The 19,541-nt window shown below is 34.7% G+C and overlaps 1 protein-coding gene across 6 annotated transcripts in view; it reads left to right on the top strand.

The window, feature by feature from the left end:
- The window catches only part of NEK1 (NIMA related kinase 1), a 149,244-nt gene that overhangs the window by 74,671 nt on the left and 55,032 nt on the right, over window positions 1–19,541 (top strand). For 4 of the 6 annotated variants that reach the window (XM_036314345.1, XM_036314341.1, XM_036314340.1 and 1 more), the window contains 5 exons: window positions 1,618–1,720; window positions 16,514–16,597; window positions 17,018–17,101; window positions 17,505–17,579; window positions 18,169–18,264. In XM_036314345.1, the coding sequence (XP_036170238.1) occupies window positions 1,618–1,720; window positions 16,514–16,597; window positions 17,018–17,101; window positions 17,505–17,579; window positions 18,169–18,264 (442 nt within the window). The remainder of the gene's footprint in view (window positions 1–1,617; window positions 1,721–16,513; window positions 16,598–17,017; window positions 17,102–17,504; window positions 17,580–18,168; window positions 18,265–19,541) is intronic. The other 2 variants (XM_036314344.1, XM_036314342.1) reach the window with 1 other exon arrangement.

Below are 19,541 nucleotides of genomic sequence, written 5' to 3'. Positions count from 1 at the left end.
TTAGAAATTTTATCTAATTACAGATGGTGGTGTAAGCCTTCTGGACCCCCCCAAAAAGCCTAACAGTAGACCTGTAGTTTCAGTAGACATGACTGAGCATCATACCCTCTGAAATTTTGTCTACCCTTTTTAGGCCCAGCTTTATTTAGAAGGGGCTTTAGTAGGCTAGGATACAGCCTTGCCTATATATATTGAGGACATATGTTGCATCCAGACCAGATGTACCTTATTAATCTCACAGCTATGCAGTGCATAATATGATTGGTAGAATATAGCACATGTGCTCTACAGAGGCATTAACAACTTTCTCCTTCATTATGCTTAATCTACTCAAGCTACCATGGCTTGGCTGGAGTGTTTTTCTGAATTTGGTCATGTGGAACTAGATTAAAATTTAGCTACCTAGCCATATCTGAGAGTCACAATAAAAGGCTCTTAGCCAGCTTTAGAGATTATCTAATCTTAGAAAATTCCAGGGATGGAAATTTCACAAGAATCTTCTTTATGCATCACATAAGGTAAATGAACCTTAGAGCACGCTCATTCATAGCTTTGTGGTGGAACAGATTTTAATAGCTTAATTTCATTTCTAAAAAGTGTTTATATTTCAGTTAGTAGTTAACAAAAACATGTAAAGGAAATTATTATTTGAGGCATAAAAATCAGAAGTTTTTAAACCTACCAGAAGACAGAGAAGGCATTATTGCATGTGTTTTTCAGACCATAACTTAGTTACAGTCCTAAAGAAAGGCTGTAGGAAGCTTGTGTGCTTTAGTAGCCAAAATCCTAATAGGAGCACAGACAATAACTTCATCTTTGTTCCTCACCTCCAAAAGTAACTGGAGTTGATACTATGCTCTGAGTTCTATGATTACTGGGGTTGGGTTGTACTTATTTTTGTGTCTCTTATACTTAGCATGGTAATAGGCACAATATATATTAGATGTCCAATAAATGTTTGTTATTGATATTTTTATTTGTAGTCTGGACTCAACATGTTTACATTCTGTAGTAATTGTCAGAGGAAGATACAGACATATAATTGGAAAAGATAAAAACAAATAACTGTGCTATTAATTTTTTTCCTAACAACTATTTTACTGTTTCATAGTGCTGATATTTAAGGAATTCAGGCATTGCTTTTTACTATATTTTTGAAATTTCACACAAATAAACTTTTTATTCATTTTTGAAATTGCTACTATACTGCTTTAATTTTACTTCAATACTGATTAAGGGAAAGATCTTAGATATATTTTATACAGAGTTCTGAAATACGCTTAACTACTTGGAAGCTATTGAGATTCTTCTGTAATTAAGTATAGTCTAAAATAATTTTATGTATCTATAAGTTGAGTTGATTAAATAAATGTAAGAGTAACCTTGTTAAGATTTGGAATGATAGTATAGATTTTACTTCTACTTAAAACAGTAAAGAATTTGTTCTAGGTAGTAGACACTAATATACATGTAGGTATTTCTTCATTACAGAGGAAGGTTTTATTTCATATCAGCCTTCATATTCTGCAACAAAGAAAAGATTTAGAATAATTTTTAACTTTATGGAATATTTAATATTCAGAATTTCTGAATTTGCTATTTATCTACATTATTCAGGCAAAGGGGACAGCTAGCTGTGGAAAGAGCTAAACAAGTAGAAGAGTACCTACAACGAAAATGGGAAGCAAGGCAGAATAAAGCTCGAGCCGAAGGACATATGGTATGATTTTTTTCTCTTGAGGTTTTTGAACATATTAGTATTCAAAGTGAAGGTCCGGAATAAGGTAGGTATAAATGAAAAGAACTATCATCTTTTACAAACATTTCCTCTAAACATTTGCAGAATGTAAAGTTGTGATGTATCTTAACTTATTTAACTCCTCTTCTGCTATATCTTTTAAAGATAGGGTAAAATTCTGTTGTTGGTATGATTAATTGAGAGTAAGTTCATGGCTGTATCTTTCCTTTAAAAATAGCTGAAGTAAATGTAGCAACCCAGATATATATAGTGAATAAATTAGTTCTTATATTATTGCTCATTTTATTTCTCCATATGCTTTTGGTTTTAAATACTTTAAAGTAGCAGAGAATGTAAAGAAAAAAGGGAAATAAACATTTGGATAAGTATGTGTAATTACACATTTACTCAATAGCAAATTAGAAACAAAAGTATATTAAAAGTTTTGACTTGTAGAGGTACACACTGATTATTTTTTCTCTCAGCTCAGCACTCCATGAAGCATCATGCTCACATAGGAAATAGGTCAATTATAGGGTAACATATTTTGATTAGACATATCTACTGTAAGTTCATAAATGATATCTTTATAAGTTAATGCAATTATTCCAATTTAGGATATTTTTTTGAAATATATCATAGAAAGATAGCTAAGTTTTTTAATGGTTACCCTTTTAACAAACAGTAATTTATGTTTCTCTAATATCTGGAATTATTCTCTATTTTTATGCTTCTTGTAGATAGTAGAAGAGATCCTCCAGCATTTTCCCTTGCTCCATGCCTCCCATGTTAACAGCATCAGGAATTTTAGTTACAAGTTTTAATTTAAAATGTTTAAAACAATTATTAGAATTATCAAGAGTTACAGATTTTTTCCCCTAGCATTGTTCCTTACATCCTCCTATTCTTCCTTCAGTTTATTTTTCTTCATGCTGGAGAATATCTTCTGGTAATCCTTCTCAAGAGAAAATTTCCAAGATTTGTTGGGAAATGTCCTTATTTTGTACTCATTATTAAATGATAATTTGTAGTGCTGGTCTTCTGGTGAAATTGCTCAGTGTTTGTCTCAACAAATATTTTGCTGTCTTTTTTGAAAAAGATTTTTGCTGTATATAGTATTATAGGTTGAAAGTTTTTTCAGTACTTTAAAGATATCACTCTACTTATTGTCTGCCATGTCTATTTCTAACAGGAAGTCTGCTGTTATTCTAATTTTTTTCTCTAGATGAAATGTTGTTTTATTTCCTCTGATGGCTTTTAACATTCTCTCTTTATCACTGGTAGCAATTTAATTATGCTATGCTGTATCTTGATGTACTCTTCATGGTTATTTTATTGGGGCTCATTGAGCATCTTGGATCTGGGTTTAAAATTTTTATCAAATTTGGAAAAATTGCAGTCATTATTTCTTCAACAAAATTTTTCTGTTCTCTCTCTTTTTCTTTCTAGGATGCTCAGTACCCATATATTAGACTATGTGATGCTCTCTCAACAGCTGACTGTGTTCTATTCAATTGTTTTCACTCTTTTTTTCTGTGTTTCATTTTGGATAGCCTCTATTATTATATCTTATAGTGCATTAATTTTCTTCCACTTTGTGTAATCTGCTGTGAATCCCATCCAGATATTATATATTTTTTACCTCAGATATTAAATGTTTTATCTCCTAAAATTCATTTAGTTAATTTTAATACTTTTTATGTATCTCTTTATAATACTTATTCTTTTCTCTACCTTCTTGAACATATGAAATATAATTGTGATAGCAATTTTAATGACCTTGTGTACTAATTCTGTTTTGTTTATTATTCCTGATCTATACCTGGTAATTTGTGATTGGATACCAGGCATTGTGTATTTTATCTTTCTTTTTAATATATTGGGTTTTTATCCTGGGATGCAGTTAAGTTACGTGGAATAGTTTGAGTCTTGCAAGGCTTGCTTCTAGCTTTTCTAGGCAGGTCCCAAACAGCCTTCAGTCTAGAACAGCCGTGGGCAAACTACGGCCCGCGGGCCGAATCCGGCCTGTTTGAAATGAATAAAACTAAAAAAAAAAAAGACCGTACCCTTTTATGTAATGGTGTTTACTTTGAATTTATATTAGTTCACACAAACACTCCATCCATGCTTTTGTTCCGGCCCTCCAGTCCAGTTTAAGAACCCATTGTGGCCCTCGAGTCAAAAAGTTTGCCCACCCCTGGTAGAACTAATTTGGCCCCTTGCTCAGGCAGTACTCTTGAGTACTTAATGCCCTGTGATTAGAGGTCTTTCCGCTCTGGCTGTTGGAAGAATGAAACATTCCCAGTCCTAAGTAAACCTGAGATATTGTTGACATTGTGCTGTTGTCACTCAGCAGGAAACACAGAGGAAACCCCCTACAAATCTCCAGTACTCCTCTCTGTGCAACTCTCTGTTCTTTGGTACTCCATCCTGCCAGTTTTAGTGATCTTCAACTTCTCAAGTTCCGGCTGCTGTTTCCTTAACTCAGGGAAATTGCTAAGCTCTGTTTGGGGACGTGTGCTGCAGTGTAGAAGATATATAGTTATTTAACCACTGCCACAGTCATGGTATAGCACTATTCCATCAGCTCTTAAAAGTTTCTTCATCTCACCACAAGAAAAAAAAATGTTACTATATGAAATGATGGATATTAACTAAATTTATTGTGGTACTCATTTCTCAGTATATGCATATACCCTAAATCATGATGTTGTACATCTTAAACGGATGCAATGTTATATGTCGATTATGTCTTAATAAAATTGGGGAGAAGATTTTCCTGGTGTCCCTTTACAATCAGTCTACCACCAGCCATAGGCAAACACTGATCTGTTTCCTGTACTATAGTTTTGTCTTTTCTGGAATTTTATATAAAATTATTGGTCATGCGGGCTATAATTTTTTAGGATGATGTGTGTCAGTAGTCTGTTCTTTTTAAATTCTTGAGTCATATTTTATTGTATGCTTGTACCACAGTTTTTTATTTATTTATACTTCAGTTGATAGACATTTATGTGCTTTCCAAAAGAGATGCCTTTAAACTCATTGGAGTAACGTGAAAATTGTATTCACTCACTTATATTAATAAGTATAATTGACTAGCCTGTCCTCCCTTGGGAGCCCTTCTTACTGAGTTGGTATATCTCTCCTTATTATGTCTAGTTTAGCTAGTGACTGGACTATTTCTACACTCAAGCTTCTGAGCATTGCTGGAGAAAATTAAAGCTCTGATGATTAATGTCAGATCAGTTTATGATTTCTGATTTCTGCCAAGCTGTCAGTCCTAATCAACAGTCCTTTTATAGTTTCATGGTCAACAGCCTCTCCTATTGCCCACAGTGGCAATTTTCCTCAATGATTTTGTCCTTCATCCTTCTCTATGAAAATATTTTACTTTACAGGTAAAATTAAGCTTAAGAATCTCACATTTTCTCAGATATTCTGCCTCCATACTCATAAATTTATCCATCATGGTATTCAGTCTTTCTTTGTTTTCTCTAGTCTCAGAGAAGACTATAATTTCATCTATTCAAAAGTAATCTTTCCCACTCCATCCAATTTGATGATTATAATACTGATATTGTTAACATTTATCATTTATTGGGTGCTTACTGTGTGACAGGCATAGTTATAGTTCTACGTTCTTTACTTTTAATCTATAATGATTGATTGAGGTGAGTTTTTTGTAGTTAATCTATGTTCACTTGTGCAAATTTTTTTATCCTTTCTAATAATTCCTGCCTTATAAAAATTTTGTATGTGTTTATTGATTTTAGAGAGGAAGGGAGAAAGAGAGAGAGAGAGAGAGAAAGAAAGAAACATCAGTGTGAGATCGGCTGTCTCCTGCACGCTCTCTACTGCGGACTGAGCCCACAACCCGGGAAATTGCCCCTACTCGGAACCAAACTGGCAACCTTTTGGTGCATGGGACATTGCTCAACCAACTGAGCCACACAGGCCAGGGCAATTCCTGCCTTTAAATTGGTGTGTTTAATGTAATTATATCATGTTATTACATGTAATTACATTAAATATAATTATTGATTTATTTAGATTTAGGTATAACATTTTATTGTTTGTTTTCTGTTCCGTCTGTTTTTGTTTCTCTTTCTAATTTTTTGCTGACTTTAGACATTGGAATTCTTTTTGTTATTTAATTGCATTTAATCTTTGTGATTTTGGCTATAACATTCTTTTATATATCTTTTAGTGGTTGATAACAGGATTAAAAAACAGACTTCACTTTTCACAATAAACAGTAGTTTATTACTTCAATTAGAATGTAGAAATCTTTCTATCATATAGGTCCCTTTACTCTCTTCCCTTTAAATCCTTTTTGCTATAGTTGTCTTGTATATTACATATACATTTACATACAATTTAAATCTCTAGGCCATGTTATAATTTTTACTTATAACTTCAAACATATATAAGAACTCAAGAGAACAGGAATACTTTGTAATATGTACACAAATATTTACTATTTCTCTTGGTATTCCTTTATTCCTAATTTTCCAAGTTTCCTTCTTATATCATTTTCCTCCATCTGAAGAATTTCTATTATTTTAGAATAGGTGTACTGGTTATAAATCCTCTTAGTTTTATTTTTAAACAAAAAGTTTAAACATCTTTATTTCTAAACAATATTTTTGCTGGACGTAGTATTTTGGGTTAACACTTTATTTCATTTTTCTCTTTAAAAATGTTACTTTATAGTTACTTTATAGTTTTTGATGAGACTACTATTAAAATTATTTTTCTCTTATAGGTAATGTCTTATTTAGAGCACCTATCTCTAGATGCTCCAAGATTTTTTTCTTGGAGTGATTAAGTTGTCTCTGGGCTTGGATTTCTTTAGGTTTATTCTGTTGGTGGTTTGTTAAGTTTCTTGAACTTGTAGGTCTTTGCCTTATGCCATTTTTGAACCATTATTTCTTCAGCTATTTTCCAGCACTGTACTTTTTCTCTTCTCTGGTTCTCTGATGACATGAACTTGTTCCACAGGTTTGTGAAACTCTGCTCATTTTTTCCCCAATTTCTTTTCTCTCTGTTATCCAGTTTAGATCATTTCTGTTCTCTTTTCTGGTTCATAACTCTTTCCCTTTTTATCCTCATTTTACTTATTTTAATCCATTCAGTGAGTGTTTTGTTTTGATAATTGTATTTTGTGTTTCTATCTGTTTTCTTTTTCTATCTTTGTTTTCTAATACCTTCTATTTTAACCTTTTTTCACTACTGCTCATTGCTGTTCAAGCACTTTTATAATAGTTTCTTTAGATAATTTTACCATCTGTGTTATCTAATTATGTTTGTTGTATATTCCCAAGGAAGATGAGATTTTTGTGGTTCCTCGTATGCTGATTAATTTTGGATTGTGTCCTAGGCATTTGGAATATTATACTATTAGACTCTGTGTTTTGTTTAAATTTTATGGAGATTATTGATTATATTTGTCTTAGCAGTTAATTGGCTTGTCAGGCTCAGGCTGCAAGTTCCTAACCCTTCTTCTGTGTACTGTGGTTCTACTTACACTTCCTTTCTCAAAGCTTTACAATGTCCTTCAGATCCTTTCCACGTGTGCACTGCCCAGTGAGGTCTGTCTGGGATCTGGGCAGAAGTCTATTTCTTTGCTCCATGCTCAAAGTCTTTGGTATGCAGAACAGGATTATATCCACATACACACAGGTAATAGGTGAGCCTAGGACTTTATAAATAACTTATGGGGTCATTTTTCTGATGCCATAGACTTGATGCTTTCCTATTCTCTGGGGCTTCACTTTTCATTATTCTAGGTATAAGACTCATATATCTAGGATTTTACCACTTCTGGGACCAAGTGGAGGGAGGAAGGGGGAGGGAGAGCAGAAGAAGGGAGGAGGCACAGGTTTTAACTCTGCCTTCTTGGAGCTTGAGTGTCCCAGGAGACAAATCTTGTCTTCCCTGAGTTTTAGTTCCTATAAGCTCCTGTTGCTGTCTCAGCTCTCACCACAGCAGTGAGCTTTCCTGGGGGCTGTGACACAAGAGAAAGGGAAAAAAGAAGAGAAAAAGAAAAACGGGGAAAGATTTCCTACCTCCTCCCTGAGTTTTCCCTGAGAGTCCCTCCTTTTCCTTAAGCCAGAACAAGAAGTTTTCTTTCATCTCTGTCATTACCAGAGTGCTCAGTTTCAGGAGTTTCGCCAAGTTAGGTTTAGGCAGAAGATACTGTGTTTTTTTAAAGAGTGGTACACTCATCACGTGTTTGCTAATACTTTGAGTTCTGGTGTTCTCTAATTTTCCTGCTGATTTTTCTTTACAGAGTCCTCAAATTTTATGGTGATTTCTGTAGATTTTATAGTTACATTCAGTGGGAAATAAGGGTGGCATGTACTTATTTCATCTTACCTGAGCCATCTTACCAGGTACCTCATCCTTACTATTTCCAAAACTAAATTCATGTCATTCTCTTCAAACCCACTGCCCTTCATGTGTTGCCCATACTGCTGTAGAGAATCACCATCAAAGATGGCTTAATGTTGAAGTTTCTGGTTTGAGTTAACTGGGAATTCAAGACATCTTTTGGTATCTCCTCTCTGTCACTGTCCCACCCAACTCATATCCAGTCAGTGACGCAATCCTGAGTTTTCTACTTTCTGAATATCTTACATCCCTCTCCTCCTTTCTATTTTTATTATTTCTGCTGTAGTTGAGATAATTATCTCTTGCTAGTTCTTTCATCTCTTTATTTCTAATCTTGATTTAGTCTAACACATCTTTTACTTGAGCTGCCAAAGTGATCTTTCTAAAGCAAAATTGAACACATTGCTCATATGCTTAGAGTTATTTAGTGGTTCTTTATTGCTTGGAGCGTAAATTAAAACCTCTCCAGCTTAGCACAAAGCTTTCATCCTTTGGCTTTCTCACTGCTCTTGATTTCCCTCTCTCTGTTACCTTCTTTATCCCTTAAACTTTAGCAATATTAGACTATTGCAGTTCCCTGAAACTGCCATTTGTAGTTTTTACCTGAATCCTATCTCCCTTATCTTCTTGGAGAGATAGTTCATGGTACCTTTCTGTTGCCTCGGGGAATAGGAAACGTGTTTTCACTACCATTGAATTAGTTCTTTGCTGTGGACGAAGTGATCATTAACCATAGAATTGGAATAGTATAATTACTATTAATATGCTCAGCATGTAATCAGTTGGTTCTATGGAACAAGAATGTATTACACATCTAGCCCTGGTTAGTGTGGCTCTGTGGATAGAACATCAGCCCGCACACCAGAGGGTCTCATGTTTGATTCCTTGTCAAGGGCATGTACCTTGGGTGCAGGTTTAATCCCAGGCTCCAGTCCGGGCTGTGTGAGAGGCAACCAATCCATGTGTCTCTCTTACATAGATGTCTCTGTCTCTCTCTCTCTGTCTCTCTCTCTCTCTTTCTCTCTCTCTTTATCTTTCTCTCCCTCCCTCCCTCTCTCCCCCCATTCTCCTTCTCTCCCTTTCTCCTTTCTCCATTCTCTCTCTCCCCCTTGCCCTCTTCCACTCTCTAAAAAAAAAAATCAATGGGAAAAATATCCTTGGGTGAGGATCAACAAAAAGTAAAATATTTTTTATTTATTTTTTTTTATTTTATTGCTTAAAGTATTACAAAGGGTATTACATATGTGTCCATTTTTCCCTCCTGCCCTAGACAGTCCCCTAGCCTCCCCTATCCCCCAGTGTCTTATGTCCATTGGTTGTGCTTATATGCATGCATAAAAGTCCTTTGGTTGATCTCTTACCCCCCTACCTCCTGCCCCCCAACCCTCCCTGGTCTTCCCGCTGCAGTTTGACAATCTGTTTGAGGCAGCTCTGCCTCTGTATCTATTATTGTTCAAAAGTTTATAATGGTCTCTATTATCCATGAGTGAGTGAGATCATGTGGTATTTTTCCTTCATTGACTGGCTTATTTCACTTAGCATAATGCTCTCCAGTTCCATCCATGCTGTTGCAAATGGTAAGAGTTCCTTCCTTTTTAGAGCAGCATAGTATTCCATCGTGTAGATGTACCACAGTTTTCTAATCCATTCATCTACTGATGGGCACTTAGGCTGTTTCCAGATCTTAGCTATGGTGAATTGTGCTGCTATGAACATAGAGATGCATATATCCTTTCTGATTGGTGTTTCTGGTTTCTTGGGATATATTCCTAGAAGTGGGATCACAGGGTCAAATGGGAGTTCCATTTGTAGTTTTTTGAGGAAACTCCATACTGTCTTCCATAGTGGCTGTACCAGTCTGCATTCCCACCAGCAGTGCACAAGGTTAAAAAGAATGTGTTACACATCTATATTGTGCAAGGTATTATTAGGTACTAAGGATAAAACAATAAAGCATGACCCCTTCCAAGAGTTTATCAGCGCTAATTAATTAATTAATTAATTAGAGAGGCTTAGAGAGGAGAGACTGAGAGGAGTATGATAGACAACTCATGGAGTACCTACTTTGAAAACATAATCAGAAATCCGGAAGAACAGTCACTTAGAGTGATATGCGTAATTCACTCAGCCCTGTCATAAGACCCTCCTTAGCCCAGCTTTGTTGATATTGAGAAAAGAACATTTAAAGTAAATTCAGCTAAAATAGAGATTCACATTTTTTAGTAAAGAGTGAAAAAATAATTAGGTATTTGCCTTGAAAAATACAATTTAAAAATACTTTGTCTTATATTTATCAGAATTTTGGTTATATTTGCAAATCTGTATTTGGAAAATAATTAATTTGGGGAGGATTATAATTTTCCTGATAGGATTGTGTAATGAATACTATATGTATTTTTATCAAATTCAAGTTCTGGCTATAAGGCATATTGTTTTTTTACATATGATTAAAAGAGGAAAAATGTTGCCAATTTAACTTGATACAGTGCTTTTTATCACTTGTTTATTTTATACTTTTTGAAATACTTCTTTTAGACTTATTTTTTATTATGTCATTCTTGTGCATCCACAAAAAGGAAAATATGAATGAGAGATATTGATAAAGGTATTCATTCCTAAATCTGCTTTACATTTATAATTTGACTTTTCAGTCCTTTCTTCCTTACATTAGAGTCATTGATGTTCATATTTTCTCAAATAATATTAGCTTTCATGTCACCAAGTGCGTTGATATTTCAGCCTTTCTTAAAAGAGTATTCTAATTTTGTCCCTGGGATTTTTCTCTCAAGGAGTCAGTACCAGTCTGCACGTTTTAATACTGACACTTTGGCTCTGATTAGCAGGAATCAATGGAAGGCTTTTAACAACTGCTAGGGCTCATATTTCCTCTCAAAGAAGCCTTCCATTTTTTAAAAATTGAAACTTTGGGGGATTGTGGTTGTTCAGTTATGATACAAAAAAAGAAAAAAAGAAAAAATAACAGAATTCATGCCGAAACCGGTTTGGCTCAGTGGATAGAACGTCGGCCTGCGGACTGAAGGGTCCCAGGTTCGATTCCGGTCGGGGGCATGTGCCTGGGTTGTGGGCACATCCCCAGTAGGAGATGTGCAGGAGGCAGCTGATCGATGTTTCTCTCTCATCGATGTTTCTGACTCTCTGTCTCTCTCCCTTCCTCTCTGTAAAAAATCAATAAAATATATATTTTTTAAAAAAAATAACAAAATTCATAAATTACTCAGGCAGTAACATATGTGTTGTAGCTCCTGCCTGGCCAATAGTTCATAAGATTATAACAGAATAAAGGCCCAGTGCATGAAATTCGTGCACAAGTAGGGTCCCTAGCAGTTGCTGACTGCCGGCCTGGGCCTCCCTTCCCCAGCCACCTGCCGTGCCGCAGTTGGGGCTGGGGCAGGGCCGACCGGCCCTGCCCCCTGGTCGTACTCCCAGTTGAACTCCTGGTTGAGGGGACAATTTGCATATTAGGATTTTATTATATAGGATTATAAGATGCCATTGAAATAATAATAAGATGCACCCATGTGAAAAATATTGCTGAAAGATGCTATATCCTTCACTTCTTGTTTTTTAGGTTTTACTTTTATAACATTGTAAAAGGGAGCCATTTTTTAAAAAATGGCTGAGCCTTTGTCAGTTTTCCAAAGATCTTTTCTTAATTTTTAATACACAAACTATTTTTAAAGACTAATATCATAATTATTTGTAGTTTTCTTTCTGTCATATTTGTAGATGATTTTGCATGTAATCTGAACAATTTTCCAATATCACTGTCTTCATTTTCATGAAATCCTTCATCTTTGGCAAGATTAGCAACTTACTTTGTTAATCAGTTTGTATTAGGTATGCATTATATTGTCAGATATTTACAACACCAAACAATCACGGAGAGATTGACCAACAGAGACCTTGATGTGTTGAATGTAACTAAAAACTGGTGTTAAATAGGGTTGGAGTAATATGTGGGAACTAATTTTATACTGGTCATTAATGCAAATTTATGGGTTGCGACAACTTTTGCTTCTCAATTCAACATTATAATTGCTAAATATCTTTGTATAATAACTGAACCTATAACACACTACCGTGATGGATATCCTATATAGTAAAAGCCTAATATGCTAAGTGTCCGGTCATTTGTTCAATCAGTCAAAGCGTAATATGCTAATGATATGCTAAGGCTGCTCAACCACTTGCTATGATGTGCACTGACCATGAGGGGGCAGACACTCGACCGGTCAACCAATCATTATGATATGCACTGACCACCAGGGGGCAGATGCTCTGACTGGTCTGGCCGATCGGGACTGTGTGAGATGGGCCAGACATGCCCTGGAGTACTCCCGCAGTCCCTCCCCAGCTGGCCAACATCTTGCCTCCCTTCCCAGTCCTAATTGTGCACCAGTGGGGTCCCTCAGCCTGACCTGTGCCCTCTTGCAATCCAGGACCCCTCGGCGGATGTTGGAGAGCCAGTTTTGGCCCGATTCCACAGGCCAGGCTGAGGGACCCCACTAGTGCATGAATTCGTGCACTGGGCCTCTAGTTTAAAATAATAACCCTGATTCTTCAAGAAAAATATGTCAACATCAGTAATTTAAGGCAGCACATAATATAATATTTTTCCATTGATACATATTTAATTACATGCTCATGATCTATTTGTAAAGAGGTTATGTCTTAAGCCTAATGTGTGTTTTCTAATACTTTTAAAAATCACATTACAAATAAACAAACCTAAATAGTTATGATTAAGTTCTCGATCTTAAAGATTAATCCTCTAGAATTGGAAAACTGCTACAGTTAAATTATTTGATCAGTACATTTTATTAATGGCTTTGGGAAATCCTAGTAAATCATAATATTGGTTCTGTGGCAAATGAAGTCAAAGTCCCTGACCTATGAATAAACATTTGAAACTTATATAATTTTTAGGTTGAATTGTAATTTAAAGAAACCATGGATTTTAAGTTATTTTATATACTTGCGTAGGAATTCAAAATTTTCCATGTTTGGATAACTGAAATTTAAAAACTGTATTGGTTAGAGAAACTCTAAAAAGAAAGACTTCAATGCTTCATCCCATTTCACTGCTAAACATGATACGATGGTACGAATATAACATAATTTGTTCATTCATCCACTTTAGTACATCTGGGTAGTTTTAAGTTTTTGGCTATAAGAGTAAAGTTGCCAAGAACACTTGAATACAAGTTTCTAAATGAATATAAATTTTCCTTTCTCTGCGACATATACTCAAGAGCGGATTGCAAGGAAATAATACTGAGTAAAAGCAGTCAATCTCAAAAAGATACATACTATAAGATTCCATATATATGTACATATATATAATTTGTGAAATATAATTATAGAGTTGGCAACAGATTAATAGTTGATGGGTATTAGGGAGAGGTGTAGTGAATATGGCTATGAAGTGTTACAGAAATGGTACAATTAAATATCTTGATTATGGTGGTTACACAAAGCTATACATGTAATAAAATTACATTGATGTAGTGACACAAATGTGTGCATGTATAACTGCTGAGATCAGGCTCTATGGTTTGTACCAGAGCCAGTTTTCCTAGTTTTGATAATGTACTACAGTTACACAAGACGATAAAATTGGGAGAAGCTGGATAAAAGATGCACAGAACATTCCTGTACTTTTCACCTTTAATATTTCAAACTAAAATATTAAAAAGATTGCTTCAAAGTAACTCTGATATGTTTTACTTGTATTTTTCAAATAGCATGAAGGGAAGATATAACCTATACCAATATTCAGTTCACCACCCACTCTCCTGTAACTGTAGATATTCCCATACATCTTTTCAGAGTTCACTTCATATCTTTGACCAGCCTTGCCTTTTCCTTGTTTTCCCTCACCTCACCTCCCCCACCCTATGATCTGTATCCCCAAAGCTCAAGTAACTGATAAGCTAATGGCAAGATCTTGAAGAGGGGAGGAAACTGAGTGGGTAGAAGCCTTTTCTCAGGCTGGAAGAGGGGGAAGGCAGAACATGCTCACATAATAATACTTTTTGTTCTGGCACACCTATGAAGTGGGTGGTATTATTATGCCAGTCTTACAGCAAGTTTACTAGTAAATAATTTTGCTGAAGGTCAGCAGTGGTTAGGAGGCATTGACAAATACATGAACTGCCGGACTTCACAGCCTGTCACAGTCCATGGTCTTAACTGTCATAGAATATTGCCCTTCTACCACTCTGATGAGTGCTACTGTGGGAGTTAGGTACAAAAAATGGTATGGCAGGTCACACTTGACTCACTGAAGGAGGCGTGGGTAAAGCTTTCCTGGGGTGGGATGTTTGGTTTGCATTTTGGAAGGTGAGTTAGCCATTTTGAGATGATGAGATGATAGTCCATAAACCACAAGTAGTTGTCATGGCTAGAATGTAGGCTTTATGATTGAGAGATGAGACTAGAGATGCTTTATCTGCCGTTCAACAGAAAGTGGTATATATTCTGATAATAATGGATTTATGTGGGGCTCAGTGTGAAAGAGAATATTGGAAAGGGTCTCTGAGTGCATTGAGACTAGACTGGGTGGATAGGTTGGGGGGGTGGGGGTGGTGAGACCAGAGGTAAGATGATAAGTTAGGAAGCTCTTCTGGAGGCAAAAACTAGAGGTAAAAATTATGGAATTATTATAAGGTAGACTTAGTATTTGGTAGTCATTTATATTAGGCAGACGAGACAGAGAGAGAAAAAGAGATAGAGAGGTAACTCCCACCTTTTTGACTTGGATATCCAACTGTGATCAGTAACTGAGGTAGGAATAAGATCATGTAGTAAAAAGAATGATGAAATCAGGTCTATAAATTATTTGAAGAACCTTTCCTACATAAGAGCATTGTCCAGATGTCAATTGTATATACATAGAAATTCAAGAGAAAAGGACTGTGAAGTTGGTTTAGATTTAGGAATTGGCAACATATGTTAAGGCCTGGGAATGACAAAGTAAAGAAGGGCCAGAGAATGAATCTCTAGAAAATATTGACATTAGCAATGAGCCAAGGAAGAGAAAAGCCTGTGAAAAATAGTGAAGATTGGAAGATCTCAGGAGAGAGTGCTGTTCTAAATACTGAAAGAGAAGAGAGGCGTGTTTTTTTTGTTTTTTTGGGTTTTTTTTTTTTGATGTGTAAATTGTAATTTACTATTTAGTGGAATATTATGCATATCATGTAGGCAGTCAGTTAAGAATAATGTTTTTAAGAATAATGAATGTAGAAAGAGACTCAGAACATTAATGTTAATTAATATTAAGTGAAAAAAATCAGAATACAGTAAAGTTTCATTTATTTTTGTAAAAATAAATGTCTGTATATTCATGCATATACATAGAAGGAAATTTGGAAGGTAATATTCTTAAATTTTGCCTGCCAGGTAATAGAATTATGAATTATTTATATTTTCTTCACTTTATAGATTTTGTACAGTGAACATACATTATATTTATGAAAGAAAAGAATGCTTATGTAATTTAGTAGATTTAGCCTAAACTAATTTCCAGTGGAATTGTTAAAAATGCAAAATCTACTCAAAAGGGTTCATTTGAATTGTGAACTACAGGTCATTGGTAACCTTAGAAACTTTTCAGTCACAGTGAGATCAAAAAACAGATTGTAGTGGGTTAAAAAATGAATGGCAAGCAGGAAAATGGAGGTGATGAGCATAAAATGTACACTTTCAACAAGTTGATAAAAAGACATTAGATGGGGAAGTGGGTCTGAAGATTTTTTTTTAATTAGGAGGAACATGAAACCCAGTCATGTGCTGAAGGAAGAGAAAATGAATAATTCAACAATCTATAATACTTTTATTGAAGGGTACTAATTTCTAATAAGGTAATTATCATGTTTATGATAAACTATGTTAAAAAATGAATCAGTTTGTGATTGGCTATGATTCTTTGTAGTATAGTAATAGGACTTCCCCGAGTGCAAAAAGTTTAAGCTCAAATAGTTTGTATTGTGTTTGTGTTTTTAGCATGTAAACAAACATATAGAAATGATTGGCCCTTTGTAGAGGAAAGTTTTGACTTGGGACTTAGCTAACCTCCAAAACAATTTTGGAAACCTGCTTATTTATATGGCTAATAAAAGCATAGCCGGTCTCTATTTCAAATAATGTTCTATGGGGTTTAATTACTTCCTTCTGTTGTCACTGAATATGTTGGTTTAGCTGATATAGGAAAACGCCAGGGTTTGTTTTCAGTTTATCAGCTAGAAATAAATAATCAGTATTAGCCAAAAGAAATAAAGTGGCACCTGGATATTCCTAGGTAAGATGCTGATGTAGCCTTAGTCATTCTTTAAACTTAGTACATTAAATGATGAACAGGGAATCCTGCAAAACCTGGCAGCTATGTATGGAGGCAGGTCCAGCTCTTCAAGAGGAGGGAAGCCAAGAAACAAAGAGGAAGAGGTATGCTTCCCGCATGTTCGCTTCCTCCGTCACATAGCCATTTTTGAGTTTATTGCCTTCCTTTCCTGCATGGTTTAAATGCTTAACAATTATTTGAGGATTTTGTAGGTCTATAGGGACCTGTTAATATTTTTTTGACTGACATACTGTGTCATAATTTTGCCCCATAACTGTTATTTGGTATCCTGAGTTCAATTTCTTTTCTTTTGATAAAATTAAAAATTTGTAATTGCAATGTATTTCTTTTCAGAAATAAGTTGATCTAAATTAAAAAATTGAAAGCTAAGATTTTGAAATTTTTATTTATGGTATTCAGATTAACCCTTTTCTTTAATTTAACAATGATTTAGCAGTAAAAAAAAAAAATGTTGGTAGTTTTTCTTTTAAATTAAAATGTGGTGTTTTTTTTTCTCCTTATAGGTTTATCTTGCGAGGCTGAGACAAATAAGATTGCAGAATTTCAATGAGCGCCAACAGATTAGAGCCAAACTCCGTGGTGAAAAGGCAGGTTGACATTCAATTTTAGAAAACAAAATTGAATGACATTATAATAGGTTAAGATTTAAAATGCAACACAAAGTCTGATCAAGACAGTGAAAGTCAAAGACCAGAAAACTCTAAAAGGGGGTAAAGTAAATCTTATTTAAAATGGATACTACCATTTATTTGTTCCAGAGGAATTCTAAGAGGAAAATATAAATCACACCCATGGACTTATTAAATGCTACATTTTCTATCATTCTCTTTTTATCTTTTTCCTTGTTGTACATAAGAGTTAATTGTGAGAACAAATGAGTAACATTGAACAATTTACCATTTTACGTAGTTAGATGTTAGTTTATTCATATTCTCTGCACCAAATTTGAAGTTCTGTCCTAAGTGGTTTGCTTCTCTACTTATTTTACAGAAAGCAGCTGATAATCCTGAAGGACAAGGAAGTGAGGAGGCTGACATGAGACGTAAAAGAGTTGAAGCTCTTAAGGTATAGACTGGAAATGGTTTTCTTAGAGAAAATTGAAGCCTTAGATAAAGAATTGTGTTAAGCCTTTTGTAGTTCAGTCATCGTATTCTCTTGCCTTAATTTTTCTTTCCCCTTCATCCTTCAATTTTTGGTTTCTAAAAAATAGCACTTTTTCACTCTTTATATCATATTTATGGAGAGAAATTTAATGAAACCATGGTATAAATACATTAAACCATCACACAGGTAACCTTAAAAAGGAAAAATAGTAACCTTATAAATGAAAAATGTAATTGTTCACTTCTGTGAAAAAAATAAAGTTCATGTATAATAATTATCATTTAAAATTTTCACAGTTGTATTTCCATTAGAGTGTGCCTGCATTTATTTTCACTCAACAAACACGTATCAAGCAGCTGCTGTTTGTTGAGCCCTGGTTTAGGTGCTGGAAATATAGCGTGAGCTTACATTTTGATTCTGGGACACCAAACACATGTGTGTGCACACACGTTTCTTTTTTGTCTCAAAAGTAAATATTTGTAGAGACCTGAAAAACACACACTCTTATGCCCTTCTTTCTGGTAACTAATTTTGTTGTTTTTATTTCCAGGCCCAAGCAAATGCACGTGCTGCTGTACTAAAAGAACAATTGGAACGAAAGAGAAAGGAAGCATATGAGAGAGAAAAGAGAGCGTGGGAAGATAATGTAAGATTTAGCTCATTCTTATAAGTACCGCGCGCTAACCGATTGCGCAACTGGAGCTCCAGATTTAGCTCATTCTTAATCCTGGTCATGTTAATGCCCTTGTATCTCTTGCTGGGTAGTATGTCAGAATTATAATTTTGTAACTCTATTTTTTAAAATTCTCATTAGTTCTCCCTCTCCCTCTCCTCCCTGCTCTTCTCCTCTCTAATGCGGGCGCTCTCTCTCTCTCTCTCTCTCTCTCTCTCTCTCTCTCTCTCTCTGCTATTTAAGGATGATAGTTATTTTGGGGCTTGATTTGAGGTGAGAACCTAATTTATTTATTTATTTTGTTATTGCTAATCAAAGTCCCAGCATCTTCTATTGGCTACACCTTCCTTCTAATTTCCACTGTTTATAGTGCTACCTTTAAGATACGTTAAATTCTGTTATACTAGAGAAAGACTCTATAGCAAATATGTGTCATGATTTCTTCTGCTCCATTCTTTTTGTCTATTTTACCAATACCACATTGTATTAGTAATTATGGATTTAGAATATATTTTAATTTCTAATAGAGTTTGTCCCTTATTTCTTTTTAACATATGTTATGCTTAATTATTTTCTGTCTCTTTATCAGATATATTTTAGGATAATTTTTTTATTCTGTTGGAATTTTGATCAGTATTACCTTAAACCTACAATTAGCTTAAGAAGAACTGATATGTTTATAATAGTTTTTAATCAGGAGTATGTTAAATATCTACATTACTCGTTTCTTTTTTTATCTCTTGCACAATTTTGATCATTTTTAACTCATACTTGTTATATTTCTTGTAAAGGTTATTTATTGGTAGTTTAAAATTCCATTTCTGTATTTATAGGTTTCTTTTTCTGATAGAATATTGCTGATATTTGGAGAAATTGTTGTTTTTGTTTTGCTTATTTCTTGTGCAATGAGTTTACCTATTTTATCACTTTTCGGTTAATTTTATGGGCTTGTAGCATAAGACTATGTCATCGGCAAGTGGTTATGATATACATCATAAAAGTAATCTCTACAGTTTATTTACTATTTATTTTATGCCAGGCACATTATAACCACGGCACATGTATTGCTTTGTTTAATCTTTACAAAGCAGATATTGAAAGGGTAAAACAATTAGACGAGGTCACATTTCCAGTAAGTGCAGAACAGGGATTTGAAACTGGGTTTACCTAGTGTTGAAGTTTTTATTCTTATGCTCTCTCTACACATTGATTTCTTCTGCTTTTTGAAAATTGTGCCTTTTGTTACCATT

Source organism: Myotis myotis, unplaced genomic scaffold (assembly GCF_014108235.1).
Source record: "Myotis myotis isolate mMyoMyo1 unplaced genomic scaffold, mMyoMyo1.p scaffold_m19_p_6, whole genome shotgun sequence".
NCBI classification, from domain to species: domain Eukaryota; kingdom Metazoa; phylum Chordata; class Mammalia; order Chiroptera; family Vespertilionidae; genus Myotis; species Myotis myotis.
This window is presented reverse-complemented; position numbering and strand designations above follow the sequence as displayed.